Source organism: Protomyctophum parallelum (assembly GCF_964188405.1).
Source record: "Protomyctophum parallelum genome assembly, chromosome: 22".
NCBI classification, from domain to species: domain Eukaryota; kingdom Metazoa; phylum Chordata; class Actinopteri; order Myctophiformes; family Myctophidae; genus Protomyctophum; species Protomyctophum parallelum.
This window is the reverse complement of record NC_139714.1, coordinates 5,093,991-5,119,588: the sequence shown is the minus strand read 5'-3', so window position 1 is coordinate 5,119,588 and position 25,598 is coordinate 5,093,991. Positions and strand designations below refer to the sequence as shown.

The following is a 25,598-nucleotide window of genomic DNA, read 5'->3' as shown; positions in this document are numbered from 1 at the left end:
TTTGACGATGTAACAATAAAACATGCAGGACTGGGGGTGGGGTGGGGTGCATGCATGCATGCATGCGTGCGGGGGGGGGGGGGGGGGGTTGTTATCAACGGGGTACGGGGAGAGATCAAACAGACGCATGCCTATAGATCATATCTCTGTGCAGTGCATGCGTGACTTCAAAGGCAGTGGTGGAAGAAATAAGACTACTCGTTTGTTTTGTAAAGTAGCACCACCACATTACAATTTGTAATGTCATGGTGCTACTTTACAAAAAAAAATATATATACAAAGCTACACACATATACATTTACCGAAGCAAAAGTACTGAACTTTTTTTCAGATTTCTTTTGTGAGCTTGTATCAGCTATTTTCAAAAGTGGTAATTATAAGTAATAATGAGTATTTATAACTGCTAAGTAACCAGTAACTAAAGCTGTCAAACAATTGTAGTGGAGTAAAAAAAATATATATATTTGCCTCTGAGTGACCAGATGTTTGAAGTGTATTTAAAAAAAATGGAAATATTCAAGTACAGTACTTAGATAAATACAGTACAGTACAGTACTTAAAGTAAATGTACTGAGTTACGGGATACCGCGGAGCGGCTTGTTTCTCTCCATCAGACACTGCCACGTGGTCCACCATCTCTGCATGCATGCCTTCATGCAGGCGTGAAACATCACATGTGACATCTGGGCAGCGCCTCCGGTTTTGAGCCCAGTGACCTTGAACTTAGAGCGTGGCAGCTATTAACTGGCATGCTGCATGCAATAGGCCCTACAGGGCCGTAACGTCTAGCCTAGGTAATAGCCACTGTGAGTCACAGTGTATTGCTATACATATATAACATACATGTCACTGCTGTCTTTGACATATTTATGTAGCCTACAGTATGTATGTATAGCAGTCTGTGACGTTGCTACGGAAAAGTCTGAACTCACCATGGACACACGCTGGCAGAACAGTGAATTATGGACTGAGCCGAGTGTCTGTGGCAGTCGTTGGCACAGTATTAGTCAGACGTGGAGCGGTCTGGTGGTGTGTAAGGAAGCACGCTTTTTAAAGGTTATGTCACATCTCTGCGACAGTTGGAGGAGAGAGGTAACTCCGCTGGGACTCAGCCGTGCACCGTCTGCTATAGGCCAGATATATAGGCTTTGTTGAGCCACGTGGTGATGCCACGTGGTGATGTTGCACGCCCAAAATAGGAGATCTATACAAGCTAGCTGAGCTTGTAGATCTACAAGAGGGATCGAGGGAGAGAGAAGGAAAGAGGCCGACGGACCAACGTGCAACCTTTCAGACAGAGCGAGAAAGGGAGAGACATAGACAGATAGAAAATGTAGACAGATGGGCGAGAGAGGTTGACCTTCAGAAAGAGGAAGAGAGAGCGCACACGGGAGAGAGAGAGACAGGCAGGCGGAAATCGAAGAAAAGAGGGTGTGTGTGTGTGTGCGTGTGCATGTGTGCTATGGTCTATTATACATCTTAGGGTAGAGTAAATACTAGATTTACAGATAAATCATAATTTTTATCGATACAATTTAGGCGTGTCACGATTGCAGAATGACTGAACCCAAATGCAGAGGCAGAGAGCAGGAAAGTTCAAATTAACTGATTTATTGAACCAAACACGGTCAAGCATACAACACAAGAAAATTGCCAAAAAGCGTTACAGAAGCACAAAACCAAAAGCAGAATGTCTGTGTGCGTGCGTGTGTGCGTGCGTGTGCATGCGTTTATGTGCGTGTCATGCGCCCTTGTGTACATGTGACAGCGAGAGAGAGAGAGAGAGAGAGAGAGAGAGAGAGAGACACATTGAAAGGGTGTGACAGACAGTGACAGAGACAGAGCCTTTCCAGTTTCGAGTGACTATACCGACGGCGACAACCCAAAAGAGGGAAGTCCTCCCCTCCCCTATCATCTCCCGACTCCCGGAGTTTTCAAGGTCGGTCCGTCATCCCTGGCACATCGCCACCGATGGCACTGTGTCATTTGATTTCCATGCTGACGTTGAGTCCTGCAATTTTCCACACCGGGGAGCAGATGGAGTAAACGCCAGGAGCCACAACGACACCCAAATAAATGAGAGGCAACGTGGCCCACACGCCACCTACTGTGCTGTAGCTACAACACTTTGCTCGGCCTCATTGAGCACAATCTATATTATCCTCTCTCTCTCTCTCTCTCTCTCTCTCTCTCTCTCTCTCTCTCTCTCTCTCTCTCTCTCTGAAGGATGAGTATTGCAGAGAGAGATGGAGATGGAGATGATTGCTCTGTCTGGGTTGAACATACAGCATTATGCTACCTGAGGCCATAAATCGCTGTGATGGAAAACCTGTTTTGTTCAGCGTTGCTTTGCTGCTAGCCTGCACTGGTCCAGTTTTTATAAACATTATATTATTATCTGAATACTGATAACAAATTTAAAAGTTTTCTTTTTTCTTTTAAGGCAAAGCGGTTTGTTTGCCTATGCAGGTCTATCAACCTGCATAGACGTATCTGTGGCTACATTTTACCCTGTCCGATCCACAGCTGCGTGAAACAACAACACTTGGACATCTGTCTGTCTGTCTGTCTGTCTGTCTGTCTACCAACACATGCACCCACCCATCATCCACAGTGTGTGGATTCCATGCATGCACTTCCAGCCATCCGTGTCCGTCATGCAGACAGCCCAGCCGTCTGCGAGCGCGGTGACACGCGGCGGCCTGTCCTTGCTCTCTTTAGTACACACACAGCTGTGGTGTGTGTGACACCGTGGCCTGTGAAGGACCTGCGGGGTCGGCAGTACGCACAGGGAGGGGTCACGACTCTGAAGGTTGTTAGAGCAGGAGACGCTGCATGACAGGCCTGACGGGGGCTTCAGGGCCTCACCCTAGATGCCCTGCCGACCGCACATTTGGAAGAGACCGGGGGGAAGGGGCAGGGGGTCGCTTTTGATATGGGAGTCACGTCCGTGTTATATCACTACTCTGTCTTTCCGTCTGTTTTTTTAATGTCTCTCCTTCCTCTCCATCTCATATCTATTTACCAGTATCTGTCTCCTGGTTTTTTTTGCCAGGTGAAACCTGGACTTATTTTAGCTCGGGTTGACTTTGACGACCTAGTCATGATTGGCTGCCCCGAGTCTGAACCCATACTGAAAAAATACAAATAAAAACCGGGGGACAGATGCACAACGGAGAGCGCTTCTTTCACCTGGCAGACAGTTAATTATGCGCATGTCATTAAGGGACTTGGTGCCGTCTTTGTCACTTATTGTTTTTGTGTTTTTAAAGGACCAAGCAGTCCTGAAAGGACTTGGTCCTTTATTTTCTTTGTCTCTTTTTTTCTTCTTCTCCTTCTCCTTCCGCCAAAAATAGCAGTTCTGGCTAGTCGGTTTTCGCGAAATTTTGAGATATGGTAGAGGGCCATGCCAAACGGTGAGGATGCAAAGCCCACAACCATTGGCCAAAGGGTGGCGCTATAGCGCTCAATTGAAAATGAGCCGGGTAGCCAGTCGGACACTTGGAGAGGGCATCAACTACCCCCCCCCCCCAGCAGTAGGTTATCACAGTACAGCCTTGTGTCTCTCCCACTGTGCCATGGCACAACATGTTCACAGCTGCCTTTCATCTCTGCCTCGCTTGTGCACGCATGCACACGCACCCACACACAAATACGCTCAGGCTTCGGCGTGTTGTGAGCTTGTACAGTAGGCCTACATTGGCTATTTCTGGTGTGACACACGAAATAAAGAACTGAATATAACACTTGGGTTATATTATAGGCCGGCATCGACTCTGTACTTGGCCCGCTCTTTTCCCCCAAAATAGCCAATCTACCAGCTCACAACGTGTCGTCTTTGTGACGCATATAGCTTATAGATCTGTTATTTCTGGCGAATGTCTCCCCAGAATAGGGGGTTCAGGTTACCAGCAATATACAGTCACTTCCATATGGCTATAGCTTTGAACCCAAAGCAACATTCTCTGTTCTATTCAATACGAGGATCAAGACAATATCCTGACTGAGGGGGACTTTCCTCATCCTTTCCATATGAAGAAGGGGGAAAAAAAACATGAAAAATAAAAATGAATAAATGCTCCATCCATTCAAGGGAACTGTGAGGAGGGATTTACACAACGGTCTTGTCACTGCGAAGACATCTGCACGCAAGCACATCATGAAGACATGGCTTCGGGCCTGTGCGGAATTGGACATTTTCCAATGTGCACCGCAGCAGTAGCCTATGTCATCTCTATATTTATTCATGTGTACCGCGAGACCTGCAAGTCTCCCCGTCGGATCGTCGGCGGGCAGCAAATCCTGGCTGTCACATGTCCTGTGGTGATTTACAATTCCGCCCGTTGTGATCTGTCCTCCGGGCTGACAGGCCTCAGTAGTCGATACTCTGCTCACTGCTCACACATGGATGCGTTCAGTGGTAGACGACGTACTCAACCAGCGACTCAACCCCAGTACTTCTGTACATCAACGTATATATCTTTGCTGGCCTCTTATCTCCAGAATGAATGTTATGAATGAATGCCCATATTGATCACACAAAAGCATCAGATCCGCAATTTTGAAACGTGCTACAAAGCAACACGCTTGTCGATCTGCTAATTTGGGAATTTGAATGGTGAGAAATAACAGTTTTGGACATAATCATGAGTTTAACTCCGACAGAGACGAGATACTCCTGGTCAAATAATTGATTACTTTGAGTACAAATGTAGCAGGTTGCTCTGTAAAATTAATACTTGAGTTACGCGTGTGTGCGTGACTGACTGCCGACTCGAGTGACCACTTTCACCTTTGTGTCCTTATTTTCTATCTATGTCGTAGGTATAGGCGAACATTTTTATTTTAAGTATAGCACATCTTCACTATTTGTCATATGGCAAAGTATTGTACCACTTGAACATTCACCGAAAATAGCAGATCTCCAAACTCATAGAAATGTTTGGCAAAGGAGGGTTAGTGTAGGGAACAAAGAGCAAAACAAGTACAGTAGATAAAGTATGGAGAGTTTAAGTAGTTATACGTCTGTGCACCGACACTGAGGTTGGCTGGTGTTATTTCTGCCGGGATGACAAGGCTGCTGTGTGTTTAACGGCAGCATGATAGGCCACACTTAAAACGGTGCCAGCAGGTTTTTTAGGGCATTAGGGCTAGCAAGTTAATCATAGCCTGCACCTTGTTGTGTCCATGCCACCAAGCACGTCATATACAAACAGAAATAATTAGGGGCTCAAGTGAAGGTGATTGTATACTGCTGCAAGTGATGTTGCAGCAGTTTGTCCGATTATTACAAGAGACTTCTAGGTGTGTGGGCGGTAGTTACTGGTAACGCTCGGTGGGGCACTGGGCACAGGCAGCTCATGTACGCCAACGCCCACGGAACCACCAGTCTGATGCAGAGCAGCCCCTCCTACCCCTGCCCAGAAGAGAGCAACAAACAACACTTTAGGACGGGCTGGTGCAATTACCAGTCATCTGTGGTTCTACTGAGATGAGTAAGACCCAAGCAGAGAAAAATAACCAAATGTGGTTCGCTGTGTGCGTGCACGTATCACGAGGAGCTTGACTAAGACTGAGGGTGAACATGTTTTTTGTGTTGGTGGGTGGTTGAATAGGGATAGAGCTCGTTCATTTTTGTCAGGTGAAACCACCTGACTAATGAAAGATCATGACAACTAGACGACCTGTTCTAGCACTAGTCATACTGACGGCCTAACCTGATTGGCTCCTCTGGCCAATGGGACACCAAGCATTTCTTTCTTGGTACCAGTTTATTTTTAAAGCTATTGATGAGAAGCTACCATGCACCCTATATCACTCTGCTGTTAAACTGGAAAATAAATACTCGTTCACTGTCTGTATATTGTCTCTATGCCTTACGTGAAGATTTGATTTGTGTTTTATATCTGTCTTAAATTGTTTTATATATGTGATCTCGTCAGTATTGCAAATGAGGGGGAACCTCAATGCTCTTTTCGAGAATAAATAAAGGTTTCAATCAATTTTGAGGCCTTTGTGTTTCAGCAACACTCGGAATGTAATATTCTGTAGACTTTGTAATTTTTGCAAGATTAAACATGTCTTCTGATGTCACAGAGGTACTGAGAACATTAAGGCACATGAACAGAAACTCAGATGCTGCTCTCCCAGGGTGACGCGCGAGACTCGTATGATCTTAAACGCTTTCCATGCATGTATCAGAGACACAAGTGAAGGAGATAAGCGGGGAGGAGGAGGAGGACGAGGTGGAGGAGAGGAAAACAACATGTCTGATTCACTGACGGCAAGCACTCGTACAGTAGGTGTTAGTTTGAGAGATGCACAGATCCATATCCAGGCTTTTCATGTCATGCCTGTGAAGGAAAAAAACACGTCCTCTGCGTATCCGTTAGGTTGATGCCAAGCTTAGGGAGGGAGATGGGGAAATGTTCTATTTATACACCCAGCCAAAACAGGGTTTTTGAACTGAAAGCCCTACGGAGAGTGAAATAAATGTATAAGAATAAACAAAGTCACAACGATATGCTTCATTAAATATCATATCATTAAAAAGCTGCAAAACTATGGTTCATAAACCAACAATTTCCACTGCACAATAAAATATTTGATATTTTAAATGACAGACATCATTAAGCTTAATCTGTAAAGTAGTTCTATGCACTGAATACGGAGCCAGGATTTCAAATGTGCATTTCTACATGAAAGACTATCCCAGCTTTGGGTTTATTAAATTATCATGGTCATATTATCCATAATGTCCATGTTGTCACATACTGTACGTACTGTATGTATTTTACATTAATAGCCTTTTATCTTTATGTCTCTCTCTCACAGACTTTGTCAACACTCATTAACACACTTAATGTACTGCCGGTATTGTAGTCTGCATTGCAGACACATTACAACTTTATTGTGACATTGTGTGTGAGTTAGCATATCTACGTGTGAATACGTGTGCATGTGTGCATATGTTTATGTGTGTGCAAAAGTGGGTATCAATGTTCAATCATGGTGGAAGCGTATGTACATGCAAATAACTTTTATGGATGGATTATATCCTAATGCAGACATAACACAAGGCATGTAGAAAAGAGCAAATGTCTAATCCCATTGCTAAGCTGTGTGCACATGTGCCAACGCTATAAATGCATCGTCTTGGAACAGCAAAGTAATTAAGGCCAAGCGCAACAACCACGACCACCCAGTTTCCAAATGAAATTCCCTCACAGGCAACTGGGAACCAAAGGCCAGCCCCAACAACGGTGCCATATATAACAGAGTGTTGCCTTTTTTGTCGTGGCAGCCGTTTACGGCCCATATTCACATGGCTATATTTAGATGTATGGCCTCCTGTTTGCCGGAGAGGATCTTGCCTGCTGCGTGAGAGTGGGCGGGATACAGTACATGTGTGAGTGCCCCCCCCTACGCCCCACCTGCACTTCCTGGTGTGAACAAAATCTAAACTGGAGCACTGAGAAGATGTGATGGACGACGGCTCCCCAGAGTAAGAGAATGCTGGTTGGCCAGTTGGCCAGGAAATGGGGAGAGAGATGGGGGGATGACACACGGCAAAGGCCGTCGGGGATCGGGAGTCGCACCCGCGGCACGTGGGCAGGCTGGCTCAGCAGCCTATAGGTGCCCAGACGGTTGAGCTAACCAGTTATTTATTTCAATGGCTCTCAAAGTGGGATCCAGGAACCCCCATAGGTCCTATAGATGAGGTTTCCAACGGGCCCCCAGCTAAATTAGTTAATATATAAAAATCTCTTTTCTTGTTTAACCATGTTGAACCACTTTTACCCTAATCTACAAGCTCAATGTGACACGTGAGCTTGTAGGTTGGCTATTTTAAAACTTTTTTTGGAAAATATTGAAAATTGTGCCAATTTTGAATCATTTTGAAACATCAAATGGGGGTCCCTGGTCAAATCAGTTTCGGGGTCTTGACGGGGTGGTTTGAGAACCACTGATTTACAGGTTTTCTAACTGCATGTGTTTGGTTCACTCTTCAACCAGAGCTGCTGGTTTTGATTCATACTCTGCAGATGTTATGCTTACCCACCCACCCATTGCCAAAAGAGGCAATGGGTGGGTGGAAAAGCTGAGTGATCTCCCGGGCCACCATCTGGGTTGACAGGCCTCGTCTGCCTGTGACCATCTCTCCTGCACCTCCTCTCTCCATCCTGCAGCCTGACATATGGCTTCTTCTGATGAAACCTACAGCAAACGCACAGAGGAGGAGGTGAAGAGGAGGAGGAGGAGGAGGAGGAGGAGGAAGGAAGGAGCACAGAAGGCAGTGTTGTAGATAGATGAGGGAGAGGAGGAGGGAAGGAAGGGCAAGCAAGATAAAGATGGAGATGGAGAGAGGAAGAAAGAGAGGAAGGGAAAAGGTATCAAGGAAGGGAGGGGGAATGTCATCAGTCTATAAATGCACGGATGGTGCGTGCGTGCGTGTGTGTGTGTGTGTCTCCCACACATAACTACAGAACAGTGCGTGTATCCATAGGCGGAGCTTGAACTTGACGCCTGGGGGTGCGACTGCTTGGCCAACGACACCCGCCAACGACACTTTGCGTGCGCGCGCATTTTCTTTTTACCTTTATTTTATTATTTTAGCGTTTTTACAATGCCCTAACCCCTAAAAATGAGTCATTTAGGTAGTACAGCAGCTCACACACATACACACATGCACTACAGCCATACAGCGAGTCATCATATCATGATAAGAGAGATGATTACAAACTACAGTCAGAAGCCAGAAGTTACAGTGCACCCCCTGAACCCCCTCAAGCTCCGCCCATGCGTGTATCAACCAACTGTAGAAGTTGGCACTGGCAAGGAACTAGAATATTCTGGGAATCAGGACAAAGAAAGAAAGAAAGAAAGAAGATACTGTATGATGCGTGACTCACGTCCCTGGTCCCCTGGATTGCATGGTAATCCTGAGAACAGGTATGTGACCTCTCTGAGCCTGTCTCCAGTCACACAACATCCCTTCACATCAAATCACACTTTTCCATCACTCGTCTTCAAATATAACCACAACGCCCACGGCATAGCACATCACCCTGCAGGATCCCGTCACAGGCGATGCAGTGAGAGTTTTGTCCTTGGAAGGTTGGAGTTGGGGAAGTGATAGCCTGGTTAATAAACCAGACTAATATTGCACGGATCCGCGGGATATTAGTCTGGGGAGGCTCAGCTTGGATTTCATTTCCAGGGAAACATTTTCTCTTTGACGCAATTGGTCAGAGCTACTGTCAGTCAAAGGTCTCAAGCATTGAACGTCACTGTACCAAAGCCCGCCGATATTGCATACCGTGTCCCTATTGGGTGCACACGTTCTCGTGTGTAGAAAATGGGCGTACAATTGAGCCTCTCCAGACCGAAATCCGCCGGTAGGCAATTTTTCAGTCTGGTTTATTAACCAGGCTAGGGAAGTGATGCATCCTTCCCTCTGTTTCGCCTACATGGACAACTAATGGGTGTGTAGTGTGTACAGTAGCTGGTTAACTCCACCCTTGGAGTTCCCAAAAGGTAACCAATATATGACGGCTTGGCTAAACTAAAATCTAAATTGTTCTGCCAAAAACAACACTGATTGGTGTGAAACATATACTTGGCCATGCAATACCCAGGGCTTAAAGTTCTCAGTCCTGGGGACTGATTTCAGTCCTGAGGATCTCATAGGGGTCATTTAATGAGCTCAGTGCAGATTTGCAAAAACACATTTTCAGTCTTGGGATTGTTTTTGGCTTTAAGCCCTGAATACCACCCCAACGACAACAACTACAATGGCAGCGACACATGTTTATTTGTTGAATTTATTATTTATTTATTTGCCCATCGTCATAGGGATGCGGGCATCCATGGGGTTTCACTCCTTCCGTTGCTCTATACTGGCTCATAATTAATTCATACATGGAGAGCAGAGAGCATTATGACGTTTCCCCACAGCCCCCCTCCCACCACCCACCCACGCCACCATACCCCCATCGTTCTATTGAGAGAAAACACGGCTGTATGTATGTATGTATGTATGGGAACAGGGGGTGGGGGTGGGGTTGGGACACTTTCATCATGTAGTCAATATTTTCACGGACCACTAGGTTTAAAAAAAATAAACCTATTAAATATATAGGCAAATGTATTATTCCTTTATTTTAATCATTTTTTCCAGTTTTTCCTCTACTCTCTAATCTTCTTTGTGTCTGCAGATTAGAATGTGTCCCTAAAACATTTTTTGCATCACAGGAACAGGGACAATATAGTGAGAGACAGCGAGGTGAAAATTGCCGGATATTGTTGCAGAAGGATGAGAAGTCCGAGCTGCTCCGGCATCTTCTCCTTCTTCTCTAAGACAATGTTCTTATGTGCCGACTCCGAGGTGAATTCATTAACACATTGATTTCCTCGTCAGATCAAGTGATTAAAGTAGATAAACCCTTCATTCATTGATTATGAGGGCATTACTCTCGTTTTGCATTCATAGTCATATTCCCTTCCCCTTTAGGCCTCCACTGTCTCATTACTTTAGAAAGATATTTTACTCAGAAGTTGTCGATTATTTTCAATCAATGAACAGAGCACGTCCTTTGGATACAGTATTGCCATGTTTATTAATTATCACAAAGAAGTATACAATTGGTAGGCAACAGGCAGCATGTGAGCTAGAACTGCCGCCAGTGATAATAATTGTCCGGCAAATTATTTATTTTTGCAAAATCCGACAGTAGCCTATAGTTAGGATATGGGGACAGCAATGGCTTTGCATTGATTAAACTTAGAAGGCACAGTTCTATTTCCATTCTTTGAATGTTGTGTTGTCACTGTCAACCTTTCTCTTTAGAACTTTGGACAAAATATTTTTCTCAAAGAGCTCTTATTTGAAAGGAGTACTGTCTGCCTCCGGATGACATGTTTTGATGAGCTAGATAGTGCCACATTCAAGGATGGGGCCTGCATAGAATGATTACACACGCAATACTGTATGCACCTTTGATTACACATGCATTTCAATCAGTAGTAATACGACATCTTTTACCAGCATTGATTATCAATCTGCCACCATCACTGGGAAGAATCAACATGGCCAATATTGATGACATCAGGGATTTCCATATATGGGCTTGACTTATTATGTCTTGATGTCATAAGTATGATGTCAGTCTTGCCTAAAATCTTAAGTTGGTGATGTACATAAACCTACGATCTGTGCATCGGAAATTATATATTCGGAACTAAACAGAACTAAATGTCAATGTTATTTAGGCATTGAGCTCCTTGGCCTGCAGGAAAGCGAGTGTTTTGCTAGATTACCCGTGTAGCGACACATTGGTTAAGGACATACAATACCTTTGTTTCTCCACTCCACTCAGGATTTGAGGTCGGAGTGTGACAGTGACATCCATCTAGAATCATGCGTTTCTTCCGCTGCTGGTGTATGTCCCACCTGAAAGTTGTTCTCTGGGGAGCAACATTGTTTATTGTGACAGTAGTGTTTCTCCAGAGGCGTGTGGAACGAGAGCAGACCAAGAAAAGTTGCCCCTTTGGGTTTTACACCCAGGATGAGCTGACGCCCGTACTGGAGAGGCCACTTCAGGACCCCCAGAGCCCTGGGGCCGGTGGCAAGGCCTTTCACAAGGAACACATGACCCCAGAGGAGATAGTGGCGAAAGAGCAAGGCCAGACCAAACACTGCTTCAACCAGTTTGCCAGTGATCACATCTCCCTGAGCCGCAACCTTGGTGATGACACCCGGGCTCCAGAGTGTGTGAAGCAAAAGTTCTGTTATCCTTTACCAACCACCAGTGTAATTATTGTCTTTCACAACGAGGCCTGGTCAACCCTACTCAGGACAGTCTACAGTGTCCTGCATACATCCCCTGCTGCCTTCCTTACCGAGATCATTCTTGTGGATGATGCAAGCGATGCCAAGCACCTTAAGCGGCCCTTAGAAGATTTCATTCGCCAGCTTAAGATTGTCCGCGTGGTGAGACAGACAGAGAGGAAAGGCCTCATTTCAGCCAGGCTGCTGGGGGTCAGTGTGGCCCGGGGTCAAGTCCTCACCTTCCTAGATTCACACTGTGAGTGTTTCCATGGCTGGCTGGAGCCCCTGCTGGCTCGAATCAAGGAAGAGCCCACTGCAGTAGTCAGTCCAGAAATCCCTAGCATAGACCAACACACATTCGAATTAAAAAAGCCTGGGGTCAATGGCCTTGCTAACCGTGGCAAAGTTGACTGGAGTCTGACCTTTGGTTGGGAGATGATCCCTGATGACAAGAAACACAAGGATAAAACCTACCCCATCAAAACACCTGCCTTCGCCGGTGGACTCTTTGCCATCTCCAAGAAGTATTTTGAGCACATTGGAACCTATGATGACCAGATGGAGATCTGGGGTGGTGAGAATGTGGAGATGGCATTTAGGGTGTGGCAGTGTGGGGGTCAGTTAGAGATCATTCCTTGTTCTGTAGTGGGCCATGTCTTCCGCGACAATAGCCCCTACACTTTCCCCAAGGGCACAGAGGTCATCGCTCGCAACCAGGTGCGGCTGGCCGAGGTCTGGATGGATGACTATAAGAATATTTTCTACCGTCGTAACAGAGTTGCTGCCAAGATGGCCCGAGAAAAAGAGTTTGGCGACATCTCTGAACGTGTGAAACTGAGAGAGAGGTTGCAGTGTAATAACTTCACCTGGTACCTCAACAATGTTTACCCGGAAGCCTTTGTTCCAGAACTTTCTGCCGTTAAATTTGGAGCGATTGAGAACTCGGGATCCAAAACCTGCTTGGATGTGGGCCAGGGCAACCAGGGAGGCAAACCATTGATCATGTACCACTGTCACGGCATGGGAGGAAACCAGTACTTTGAATACTCATCTCACAAGGAGCTGCGTCACAACATTAGGGAGCAGTTGTGTCTGCACACGACACCCGAGCCCACGCAGGTGACGATCGAGCACTGCCAGCGGAAGGGAATGGGTACCATTTTGGCACCACAACAGGAGTGGGTCTTTACAGAGGGGCTTCTGAAGAACCCCAGCAGTGGAAGATGTTTACAGCTGAAAGGAGGCCAGATTCAGATGGACAACTGTGATGTTGCAGACCTGAACCAACACTGGTCCTTCAGATGACCAGTCTGCCAAACCATGGACCAACAGCTCATTGTTCCCCTCAGTCTAAGAGTCCAAGTCTAAGTCTTAGACAATTTAGTCTTAGGGTTCTTTAAGACTTTAAAGCTCGGTACATCAAATTCCTCATGCTACAGAAACAGGAGATACTGTATGCTCATGGCTCGGCAAGACTTACTTACAGTAGACTTTAAATATACATTTTAAACACCTCAATGTCACATTCTACTTCGCTAAAGTGTATCGGTTATATCCTCTACGCTACTTTGCTTCGTTTCATCCGAAAAAGTCGACCTAATAATGTCCAAAAGGGGAAACAAGAAGACCGACTCGGCGCCGCCGACACCGACACCACAGGCAGCTCCCGTGGACATGGCCACTATCGCCAAACTGATCGAGGAACTCAAAACTACCCTCACCGTTGCCTTATCCCTGGAAGCCAAGCTGAACAACATTCACATGACGCTTTCTTCTGGCTTCGATCTGGCTGAACCAATTGAAGGAGATCAGCCTAATTCATTCAGCTGCTGGTCGAAGTCCTGGGCAAAGAATTGCTTCCCACACCACCCGAGCTTGACATCGTTCACAGGGCCTTGACCGCTAAACCAGCACCAGGATCCAAGCCTCGAGTGGTAATGGCTCGCGTCCACCACTACAGGATGAAGGAGATGATCGTTCGGGAAGCTCGGAAGAGAAGGGGGCAGCTAACCTACCGAGGGAAACCTCTAAGAATATTCGAGGACCTGCCCCAAGAAATTGTGGAGGAGCGATCAACATATCGGGACGTAATGTCCACCTACCTACAGGGCTTCGGGCCATCGCTTCGCTACCCATCTCGGTTTCAGAAGGACAAGGAGCCTTCAGTTCCACTTCCACCACCCAAACGAGATAAGAGACGGTAGTGTGTTATGTCTGTCCATGCGACTATTGTTTTGCTAACCAGTACAATGAGTACATGCTAACATTCTTGATGCTACGCATCCATCTCCTTTTTGCTATTTTTTTGCTTTAATGGTAATACTGAATGTAAAAACATAACGCTTAGACCTATCCGTTCTTATTACTACTGATCTGCCCGTTTCTAAGTCTCTGATTTCATGATGTCTTTGTTTGATCGTTTACATGCTGTCGCGCTAAGTGTTGTTTTATTTTTTATTATTATTTCATGAAGGGTTTGTGTAGAATACTGTGTTAGGGAGTGATCAATGCTACTTCACTTATCGATGTGTGTTGGTCATTGTTGAGCCTTGATGGCGCATTTTGTTTTGTTTACAAGTAGTAATGTTTCGACCGTCACTTATATTGGGTATATTTCAGTGAGTGGCCCCCTTAGAGTATAATATATATTCTATGTGGCCCCCCTCTTTGGTCCATCGGAGTAAACCCCGAACCTTGAACTGTGAACTGCTTCTGATATCAAACGATTTTAGGGGCAACAGCGCCCCCTTTGGTTTGGTGGTCACTTACTCTGACGGGACTGATTCACAGACAGTATTATTTTTCTTCGTTGAGGTACAGTATGCCACACTATGAATATGTCATTTATAATGAAACGCCACAAGAACTGTATTTCATACTAACACTTGACCACTTATTTTATTATTACCTTCAATATTAGAGCTGTGATGGTTGGTGATGACACTGAATATTAATATTTCCATTATTGATATTACTACACAAGCGGATGTTTGTATGCACTTGGAAATTTACATTAACCTATATATATATATATATATATATATATATATATATTATTTTTTTTAATTTATCTTTCTATTTACTCGACACATTTTCATTTTGTCCCAAATTTTCTAGAGGCACTATATTTGTGGGGGGGTGGCTGTAGGCTGTCTGCTCTGTTGGGACTTGGTTGGGACCACTATCGGGGCGTCCGGGTGGTGCAGGGTAAAGTTCCTGCCCACCACCATGGAGCTTAGTCTTCATGGTGCATACGGCTTGGCCGAGCGCTCCAACGAACACAATTGGCTGTGTTCGCGGGTGGGAAGCTGAATGGGGAGGGCTCATCTTTGTCGCTGCATTGATGATCCCCACAAGTGGTCAGGGCGCCTGTTCAGGGGAGGGAGGAGGTGGGGGGGATAGCGTGTACCTCCACATGCGTTACGCCCCCCCTAGTGAGACCTTTCACTGTCGGGTGGAAAGAAGATGTTGGCTTGACGGCCCGGGTATCGGAGGAGACCTGAGGCTTTCTTCACCCTCCCAATGACTGATTGTGGGGGTTAGCAGAGATGGAGTAGCCTACTTGTAGAGAGGCTGGGGAATTGGGAATTGGCTATACTGAATTGGGGAGAAAATGTTTTTATTTTTTATTTTGTCTTGAAGGGCCATGTTATGCACAATAACAGTCTTCTTAATATGTCTGCCCACGATCTCTGTGATTTATACAGTACGTTTGTTTACCCCACAGTCACTGATACTAAAATCGAATGTTTTAATTTAAAATTTTCTATGAATCTGTGACTTGACACGCATACTGTTATAAAACGAAAATAAAAAGATTTTGAAAAGAAAAGAAGACTTTAAAGCTCATTAGGCCATCGAACGCCATTTTTGAGGGGCACTACCCCCTCCTATGCCCAGCTTTCTGTGTCTGTACCACGGAAATGATTTGATTGGCTGAGCACGGAATGTGATCCATGATGATGTAGGATGAGAACGCCCCTCACTTCACACAAGTGTGATTTTCTTTTTATATCCCGGACCCCAGTCTATAGCCTACTGTAAAATCATGTGCAGGGGTAAATGTTCTGTGGAAGTATTTTTGAGGGGATATGTCCAGCTTTGAGGGTTTGTGCAAACACAAACATTGAATGCCATCGACAATGAATGGCCAGTTTTGAACGTTTGTCCTAACACAAACATTGAATGCCATTGACAATGAATGGCCAGTTTTGAACGTTTGTCCTAACACAAACATTGAATGCCATCGACAATGAATGGCCAGTTTTGAATTTTTGTCCTAACACAAACATTGAATGCCATTGACAATGAATGGCCAGTTTTGAATTTTTGTCCTAACACAAACATTGAATGCCATCGACAATGAATGGCCAGTTTTGAATTTTTGTCCTAACACAAACATTGAATGCCATTGACAATGAATGGCCAGATTTGAATTTTTGTCCTAACACAAACATTGAATGCCATCGACAATGAATGGCCAGTTTTGAATTTTTGTCCTAACACAAACATTGAAGAAGAAGGTGAGGACACAAATTGTGATTGTCCAGAATGAGATGATGTATTGATGATGTATGATGATAATAGCGCCCCTCACTTCACACAGGTGTGATTTATTTTTCTTTCCTCAACATAGATATATACATCAATATCACATTTAACATTTACCTGGCTGAATGCTTTGTCTTACAGGTTTGAACAGGTGTGAACCTCGCACTCAAGTGAACCTCGTTCAGGTAGGCCCAGGGACGCGCACACATAGACATCAAAGGGGGCTTCAGCCCCTGCCCTTTTACTCGTCTGAAAAACCAGACCACGAATGAGTGTTCACATAGTCACATATAGGTTAGGACATAGGGACATACTTTTTTGTAATTTTCACGCAAACATTAAGGGGCCTATACGCCCTTTGGGCTTTATCCCCTAATATTAAAATAATAATATACAACTATTTTCTCCAGCTCCAGCAGTATTCAAGGTGCTATATGCTAGATTTATTCTAATAAAACTTCCTGAATGGAGCCAAAACTGAATTGCATGGAATTTGGAAAAATCCAAATATAGGCCTAAATCATATGAATATAAATATACACTTCTATATATAGAAGTGTATATTTTCACGTCTCCAAATGTTACGATGAATTGAAATACACGTATAGGCTATAATATTCCCTCCTCTCATCTCGAGGCAAAGCAAAGCGTCATTATTTATGACACTGACAGGCATAGCTGACAGGAGATGTGGGGTTACGTCACAGTCAACTACAATTCCCAGAATGCGTTGCGGCACTGAGTCTGTGTGTGTATCTATGATGTGTATGCGCGCGTGTGTTGCGCTCTGCTACGCTGGCTCTCCTCCGTCTCTGTGCCACTACGAGCACAGACAGCCGAGCAGCGCTTTTCTCCCCCTGTAAAGCTAAACAATGACTACTACTACTACTACCACACCACCGCAGATACGGAGGAACGGAATTCAATAGAATGCGATTCATGGGACCAACAAACCACTGGCTTCCATGAACCCACCGTGAAACATGTGGATACCTACCGAAAACGAGAAATACGGCGTCGGTGAGTTCATCATATGCCCGTTTTTACGCGTTTAAAGCTGTGCTCCTCTCCGCGGCGAGTGTGTTTGTATGGATGGGTAATATATAGCGGTTTCAAAAGGAGCGTGCACATCATTGTTATTAGCTACAGTGAGCGATATTAGGCTATTGTCTGTTAAGGTCACAGGTCTAAGGTTTTGGTTATTCATTTATTGTTTATTTATCATGTTTTTTTTTAAATCAGCACATGGATATGAAGCTTGGATTTAATCTGGTATGATCCCACATTGCATAGGTCTCTCTCTCTCTCTCTCTCTCTCTCTCTCTCTCTCTCTCTCTAGCTCTCTCTCTCTCTCTCTCTCTCTCTCTCTCTCTCTCTCTCTCTCTCTCTCTCTCTCTCTCTCTCGAACACGTTTTGATTTCTGCACTCCCCAACGCTGAATTGCACCCATAATAACATATTGTGCGCTCCGTGCGCCCAGCCAGGCTCTTTGGCATTTTGTAGTGGTGGTGTGTGTGACTGATAAAGAAAAACAAAACCTCTCACCATCAGTGTCTGTCAGGGGTAACAACAACAACAACAACATGGTCTATGATGCACGTTCTGTGTGCTTTCTTTGAAAGAAAAGATCATCGTAGAAATCAGAGGTTATATCAATCAGACTAATCAGAGTTGTTATGGAAATAAGACATTGTTTTGTTTTTCTTTCGTTATTTGTGTGAGGATAGCATAAGTATAGACCTAGTGGTTGTATCTCCCGGGGGTGGTCTGGTGGAGATGAGTGTTCTACCGCGCATTGTTTCCAGTCCTATATGGCTGTAGATGAAAACGGCCAAGTGAGAAAAACAATGACAACGACGCGAGCCAAACGCGTGGAATACAGTTCTTTAGTAGACATTCCTCAGTGCGTTCCTCTCCACCAGCAAAACATAAACTCATTGAGTTGCGACCACAGAGGGGCGGCTTAAATTCTCATATATTCCCTCCCTGGAGATGAGAGGCTCTCTCTCTCTCTCTCTCTCTCTCTCTCTCTCTCTCTGTGTGTGTCTCTCTCTCAATTGACTGATTGATTGAAGTATTTATTAGCAGATTGGAGAATTACAGTACATGTCAAGCGATACAAAACTGTTAACTGTGGACGACACCATAAAGAATTACACTTGTTTACAATAGGGTCCACCATGTTCAATTCATCATAACATTTAGAGGGTACAAATATACACTTATATAGCCAAAAACCAAAAAAAAAAAAAGCCAAGTGTCAAATAAAAACAATATAAAACTGACAAATGAAGTAGGCTACAATTATCCCATATCTCTCTAGCAGTCTCTCTCTGATGCTCCCTATCCAACCCCTGACACGCTCTGATAGCCACCCTGCATACTTCTCGTTTCTCTACTGCTGAGACAATATTTGTCAGGGTAGTATAGCCTGACGCAAGCGCCTGGCTGTAAATATTGTTTATTATCCATAACTGTGGGCCACTACCTCACCACCGTGACCAGAGGGACTGAAACACTCACTGTAAAGTCCTGTGTGTACTGTTAATTTAACTCTGAAAGTGTACAAATTAAATCAAATGGGCCCATAAGGGTCCCCTTAGCTGTGCAGTGAACCAGAATTGAGCCTCTGGCCCCTGTTCTGTGTCACAATTCTTCAGACTTCTGCTCGGCTTCTGATTTGGCCAATTTATTTCCCCCTGCAATGGCTTGTTTCCCTTCCCCATGTCAAGTTCAGTGCTAAACCCAACCTCCGATCTGGTTAAATAACTTGTTATTTTAATAATACAAGAGCTTATACTATAGAGACCAGCCTAAGATAGTCTCTTTATCCTTTTTCTCAATGAGAACAATAAGACCCTAAATTGGCTGTGATTTAGAGGGTTGTGACATTCAACCTCATCACCTGACCTGGCAGTACAGAGGAAGCCTGCTTCTTGTGCAATTCAGGATGCAGGAGACACACACACACACACACACACACACACACACACACACACACACACACACACACACACACACACACACACACACACACACACACACACACACACACACACACACACACACACACACACACACACACACACACACACACACACACACACACACACACACACACACACACACACACACACACACACACACACACACACACACAGTTTCTCTTCAGGTAGTAACTGATTTAGGAAGTCGTTTTTGGATGGATGGGGCTTTGAGTGTCTGAGTGATAGGTGTAGCATTCCTATTCTGAATCTGGGGCAAACATTTGTTGAAGATATTTGGTGTTGGTGAAGATATTTGGTGTGTAGACTGTAGAGGGGGAAAAAGTGCCAAGTATATAGAGCCCCAGTCAACAAGACAAGTTCAAACCCCACGCTTTGAGAGATTCAACCGCTGTCATGACTCGTGATCACACATTACATTCTCTGAATCTCAAGGAGTGGCACACTCCTCACTCCTTCCATCGCTTCATGCGTTTGTTTAGTTTTTGTTAAAAATATCCCCACAATTTAGTCATTTTCCCTATCGTGCATGTTGTCCCTCTCACTGCCAACCCACATCATGGCTATCCTGTCGATCGTATACATATATACCTCCTCTGATACACAGTCACTAGCCTCTTATTTTCAGCTGGCAGGGAGGAGTTTCACCGTGGAGGACGTAACACGTGCTGAGGAACACTCGATTCTTCCCCCTCCCCGCTGAACAGGGCAACCAGTAGTATAGTTTCTATTGCAGCATTCTGGCATACAAAATAACAAAAAAAAACGACTATTGCGGTAACAAGAACACAATGTCCTGCTGGGCTTCCCCCCTGTGAACACCAGTTGTGCTTGTTAGTGTGCCTGTACCTGCTTTACATCGGAGCCGCATCTTTGTGGCAAATGTATGTAGTGTTTTGGAGGGGTGTATATGTGTGATTGTGTGTGTGTGTGTGTGTGTGTGTGTGTTTTTTTGTTGTGTTGCCTTAGATCTTGGAACAATAAGTCATCCGTGGTAGCTGCATGTGCATAACTGATTTGGTGTTCAAAAGGTAGACATAGGCCCAGGCCGTAGCGTAACGGTCTGGGCACCGGACTGGTAATCCAGTCGCAGTGTGCCGCGGGTTCGACTCCCGGACCCGACACGGCCTTTACTGCATGTCATCCCCCCATCTCTCTCCCGTTTCCTGTCAGCCTACTGTCTGTCCCTTCAAAAATCAATAAAAGGTGTAAGCCGCAAAAAAATATCTTAAAAAAAAAAAAAAGGTAGACATAATCTAAGCAGTAACCACACACACACTTCTCCTTCCAAGCTGGCATTGCTGTGATTAATGTCATTATGTGTTTAATAAGTAATTAATGCTATAACTTGCCATGTGTAAGACCAGTGTTCTGTTAATCGCTGTCAAAATAAATAGCAGTGACGTACTTAATTATGTTTCAATGTTATAATGTTATAACTGGCTGTCGATGGTGACGTAATTAGGATATGTTTCAGTGTCGGTGAATTAAAGGTAATGTCTGTATGTATACATGTATGTAATCTGAAACCTATCTTTATTACGTCACTATCAAAAGCCAGTTATAACCCGGCATTGATACATATATTAATTACGTCACCATCAACATCAGTATATATGCCAGCCGACCGCAGTATAGTACTTTCAACTTACAACTTACATACATTTATACCTGTTACCCAACCAATATTGAAACATATCGTAATTACGTCACCATTGACAGCCATTTATAACCCGAATTTAGTATTTAATTTCAATGTTTTACAGAGAGGCTGAGATTTGAAAGTTCGTAGCGGTCGACAGTGCAGTTCTAGTTATTATTATTATTTTATTATTTATATTTTATAATCATAATAATCTAAATCGCACTCAAATATCCCTTTGGCAAAATAACCATGGCCTGATAATAATCTTTAAATGACCATTGGTCGTCCATCAGATGGGGTCAGAGTTCAACATGAACTGTCAATCTCAATTATTCATGCTCACGGGTCACAGCTGTAGCCCTTCCAGAAATATGCATCAAAGAAAGAAAGAAGTCTCTTGAAATGGTCATTAAAACAGAGCAAAATCTTCTCTTTAGCAACGAGAACTTGGAGACTATTCACATGTGGTTTATCTTTCTTACTCTGTGTGGGTGTGTGCACATGTTGGGTCTTTTAATGAGTATTCCCATAGCAGTATTGATGTAATACCTAATTATTGATATGACCATTACCCTCTGTCGGCCATTTTAAATGTGTTCTCGAGGTGCTTTCAAGTGAATATTTCACCCACTGCTATCGCACAATGTGTATGGGGGCTGGTGAGCTAAAAGGCCTCAGAATCCCATTGGATTGTGCTGGAGAAACATTTGATCTCTGCCCAAAGACTCCCAAGATGAGACGCAGAGCATCTCGCTGTCTTAATTGGTAGGTGCAGGCGTTTGATGTTTGGTTTGCCTTACACTGACAGAGCAGAGCCAAGGACGAGGCAGGGCTCCCCAGTGCCATTTGATGAAATATGAATATATTGCCCAGTAGGTGTTAAGGCACCCATTAGCTCCAGCTGCTGGAGTGATTACACAGGCTTTAACCTGATGTTAATTTCTCGATTCCTATAGGCTCCGCTGGTAGCCGATTTACGATTTGACAGTGCATTGACCACACACATGACCTCAAAGTCCCCAGTTTGATTTAGTCTGGAGACCTGTGGTGCTTGTCTTTAACCTCTCTGTCCTCGGCCTCCCGTGTCTACGCTTTCCAGTTCTAAAATGAGGCAGAAATTCTAATCTTAATATCTTGATATATCCCAAATGGGCTTGTTGGTGGGGAGGTTGGATAGAAGCGGGGGAGGTTCAGGTTGAGACTCATCTCGGGTCATGCCAAGTGGTGAAATCTCATATCATATTGAAGTAATGTTCTGTAAGATTAAAGCCGAGCTAAAGGGCCCATGGGAGAATTAGAAAAAAGAGAGAGATGAGATTAGCAGAGAGAGAGAGAGAGAGAGAGAGAGAGAGAGAGAGACATTGAGGGAGGCATGATAGCTGCAGAGATGGAGTGACACAGCAGAAGAAGAAAGAATGACACACCTACACGAGGGAGTCTGTTCGGAGATCCAGAAATAGACAGGGTAATCTGTTGCGAAAGCCACTCCATGCTCGAGGCCGTTGAACAGGGAAGGCAGGCCACGGTTTGTCCCTGTGTTTTATAGTAAATAATAGTTTGAAATCACCACAGAGAAAGACAGACAGAGAGGGGCCTTTCTCTCTCATTAAGGCCTCTTTGATACAGCCAATCAACCATGTCATTGCCTGTCATCACTTCGACACATAATTAAACTGCATTAATGAGCTCGAATTTGGGTGAGCGTGCACTTTGAATTATCTAAATAAGCATCAGATGAGTTTGATTTAGCGGCACCTCTCCTCCCCCCACCACCGCTTCCATTTAACCAATATGGAAAATAACCTTGATCAGTGTATTCGATAATTTGTGGAACAGAACAAATTCCCAATGGAATGTTCCATCTCTCTCCGCTGCACAGCCTGCATGGAGTGCCGGTTCAGGGCCTGCTCTTTGCTTGGCAGACTGATGTGCTTTTCGCCCCCACCCCCCTTTCTCTCCTGGGGTTTGGGATAGATGTCGCTAGGGGTTGGGGGTGGGGGTGATCGGCACGGTCGGTTGTAGTGGTACGGGGGCTGCTGGCGCGTGTCAGAGACGGGGGATCATTGCCGGGGCGGGACGTGCGTCCCTCCGCAGGGGATTAGCAGGTTGTTTTGGGGCGGGTGGGTGCATGGCTGGTCGTTTTGGGGGTGGGTGTGGGGGATTGTGGCTCATTCCACCATTATACCCCCCAGATTCACTGATGCATTAAGCCCCCCTGCCCCCAGGGTAATGTATAGGGGAGGAGAGCATGGGGGGAGGGTGGAGGAAGGAGGAGTCAAGTGGGCGTGTCGATCCGATGCCTCCCAGCTTGCGAGTCCTCATGTGCTCATCACGCGCATCTTCTCTTCACCTATGGCAAGCTTGCTCACACGGACATGCATGTAAATAGGCATATAATACACACACTCACGTTCACAAAGGCATATGCAGTACATAGGCATATAATATGAAGATATTACACATTCACAAAGGCCCCGCTGAGTGCGACTGTGAGTGAAGCCCTCTCAACCACATTGCTGTTTCCAGGCACGTTCGTCTTGTTGGGATTGAATAAATCTACACGGACACGTGACATACTGTATGATGACTGGCCTCCTCTGCAGTGAATGATTCAGGCTGACAATAATAGCTACTGTTATGACAAGAAACAGGCTCTGAGAGCTGATCTTAAGGACCAGAGAAACGGGCTGGCGGCGACGGCACGTTGGTTTGGCCGATTGCGTCATGCTCTATTTACCGCGGAACACTACATGATGGAAGGAAGCCAGGTGAACTTACAAACACACATTCCAGTTTAGGGATATACTGTACATTCCCAAAGAAAAAGTACTGACTTAGGTTTTAGTCCTATTTACTCATCTGAAATTGTTTAGTCTTGTCTTAGTAGACTAAATATCAAAATCTTAGTCTTTTAGTCTTGGTCAACTAAATGAACACAGCCAAAGATACGCGTGCAGCATGCATGCATGCATACATACGTACATGCGTTGAGAAACACAGGCACATTCGTTTTGTAATTGTCTTCGCCAGGCTGGAAGGCAGAAAGACCCTTTGACGCATAGGGGGCACCACAAATGCTGCAACCGGGTTGCTGCTCCCAATGAAGTACAGTACAATCGTCTCATGAGTCATGTGGCAATGACCACCAAACAGCCTTTTGATATTCCATACTTAATTGGCTCCAAAGATTTGTGGCAGGAGCCCAGGACGGGACTGACACATCCCTGGATAGCCCTAAATGATTACGTTGTGTGAACACATGCAGCTGACTGCCCACAGTTTCCCCAAAGTCAGACCTGTTGTTTCCTACAACACGTCGCTATGCAGCACATTGTAAACGTATAGATTGGCTATTAGATGGGCATAGTGATTGTGATAGTTTTAAATAGGTGGGGATTGAGTTGTTAATAAACAGTCTTCTCTGATTTTCATCAATAGGAAATCCTTTGGGAAGCTATGGACCTTTTTTGTATTTTCCTCATTCGAATACATTTTATTTCCGAGATGAGATATCTATAATTTGGGTGGACTCGACTGCACTGGTGAACCCCATGTGACAATCTATTTTCTATAATGGATGTGGAATGTGTTGTGGCCCTGACCCTGTTGTGTGGTGCTGCAGAGCTGTGGTTTCCCCATGGTCGTAATCAATCTATGATCCAGAGAGAGGGGGGGGGGGGGGGGGGTTAATGGAATGCGTCCTATTAGGAATTCAGCAGACACAATGATCAGTAGCACCACTACAGTGGGATAGGCAGGAGGACAGTGTGTGTATGTGTGTTTTCTATGTGCTAGCCGTAATGCAGTAGAGGTAGTTAAAGAAAGAAAGAAAAGAATTGTGACTGACATGCCATTTTCATAAACGGAGGCCGGCCCATTCACAGGTGACAATGGCTGTGATTGGCGCGTGAAAGACCCTATTCGTGTGTGCAGAGACAGTCACTTTGTTGTTGGTATATCTCATGGAAAAGAAGAAAATAAAACGGATCCCTTTAAAAGAAGCCACACACGGTACGGTACCACACATACACAAAGTCGAGTCTTGTATGGGGGTCCCAGGCACAAAGGCCAGATGCATAGACCTATTAATTTGATGGTCCTAGACTTGACCGAAAAACAAGCCCAAAATAATGAGACTTGGCAACACTTCCCCTGATGACCACTTATGTGCGTATCCCGCAGTTGTAATCTAGGCCTGCACGCATCGATGATATACAGGAAGTGTAGAATTGATTGTGCTTGTGTGTGTGACCCAGTGCGATGTGATGAGCCCGAGCCCCCCCCCCCTCCCCCGCTATAAACATTAGTACATCAATAGTGTCCTCTGCTCACCCTGTTTATCCAGGTTGATAAAAGCAGACAATGTACTTAATTCATTATTAAAGGCGGGCCAATAAAGGGCAAGGGGCCAGTTATAGTGGCTCTCTCGGATGTGAAGCCAGTGATGTCGTTAATGTACAAGTAAGACGCGCAAACGCGTGAAGCGAACGCAGCTCGTGTGTGTGTGGTTGTGTGTGTGTGTGCTACAGCTGCGCCCTGTGTGTGTGTGTGTGTGTGTGTGTGTGTG

The 25,598-nt window shown here is 44.9% G+C and overlaps 2 protein-coding genes across 2 annotated transcripts in view; both read left to right on the top strand.

Moving 5' to 3' along the window:
- Window positions 1–11,419: 11,419 nt before the first annotated feature.
- Window positions 11,420–13,135, top strand: LOC310853631 (polypeptide N-acetylgalactosaminyltransferase 6-like; the record flags this gene model as incomplete). Its single annotated transcript, XM_083758022.1, has 1 exon — window positions 11,420–13,135. The coding sequence occupies one exon, from the start codon at window positions 11,420–11,422 to the stop codon at window positions 13,133–13,135; it is 1,716 nt and encodes a 571-aa protein (XP_083614148.1).
- Window positions 13,136–17,217: 4,082 nt separating this feature from the next.
- Window positions 17,218–25,598, top strand: part of dock4b (dedicator of cytokinesis 4b) — a 207,150-nt gene continuing 198,769 nt past the window's right edge. The window contains exon 1 of the mRNA XM_083757446.1: window positions 17,218–17,401. Within this exon, the coding sequence (XP_083613572.1) occupies window positions 17,365–17,401 (37 nt within the window). The 5' untranslated portion in view covers window positions 17,218–17,364. The remainder of the gene's footprint in view (window positions 17,402–25,598) is intronic.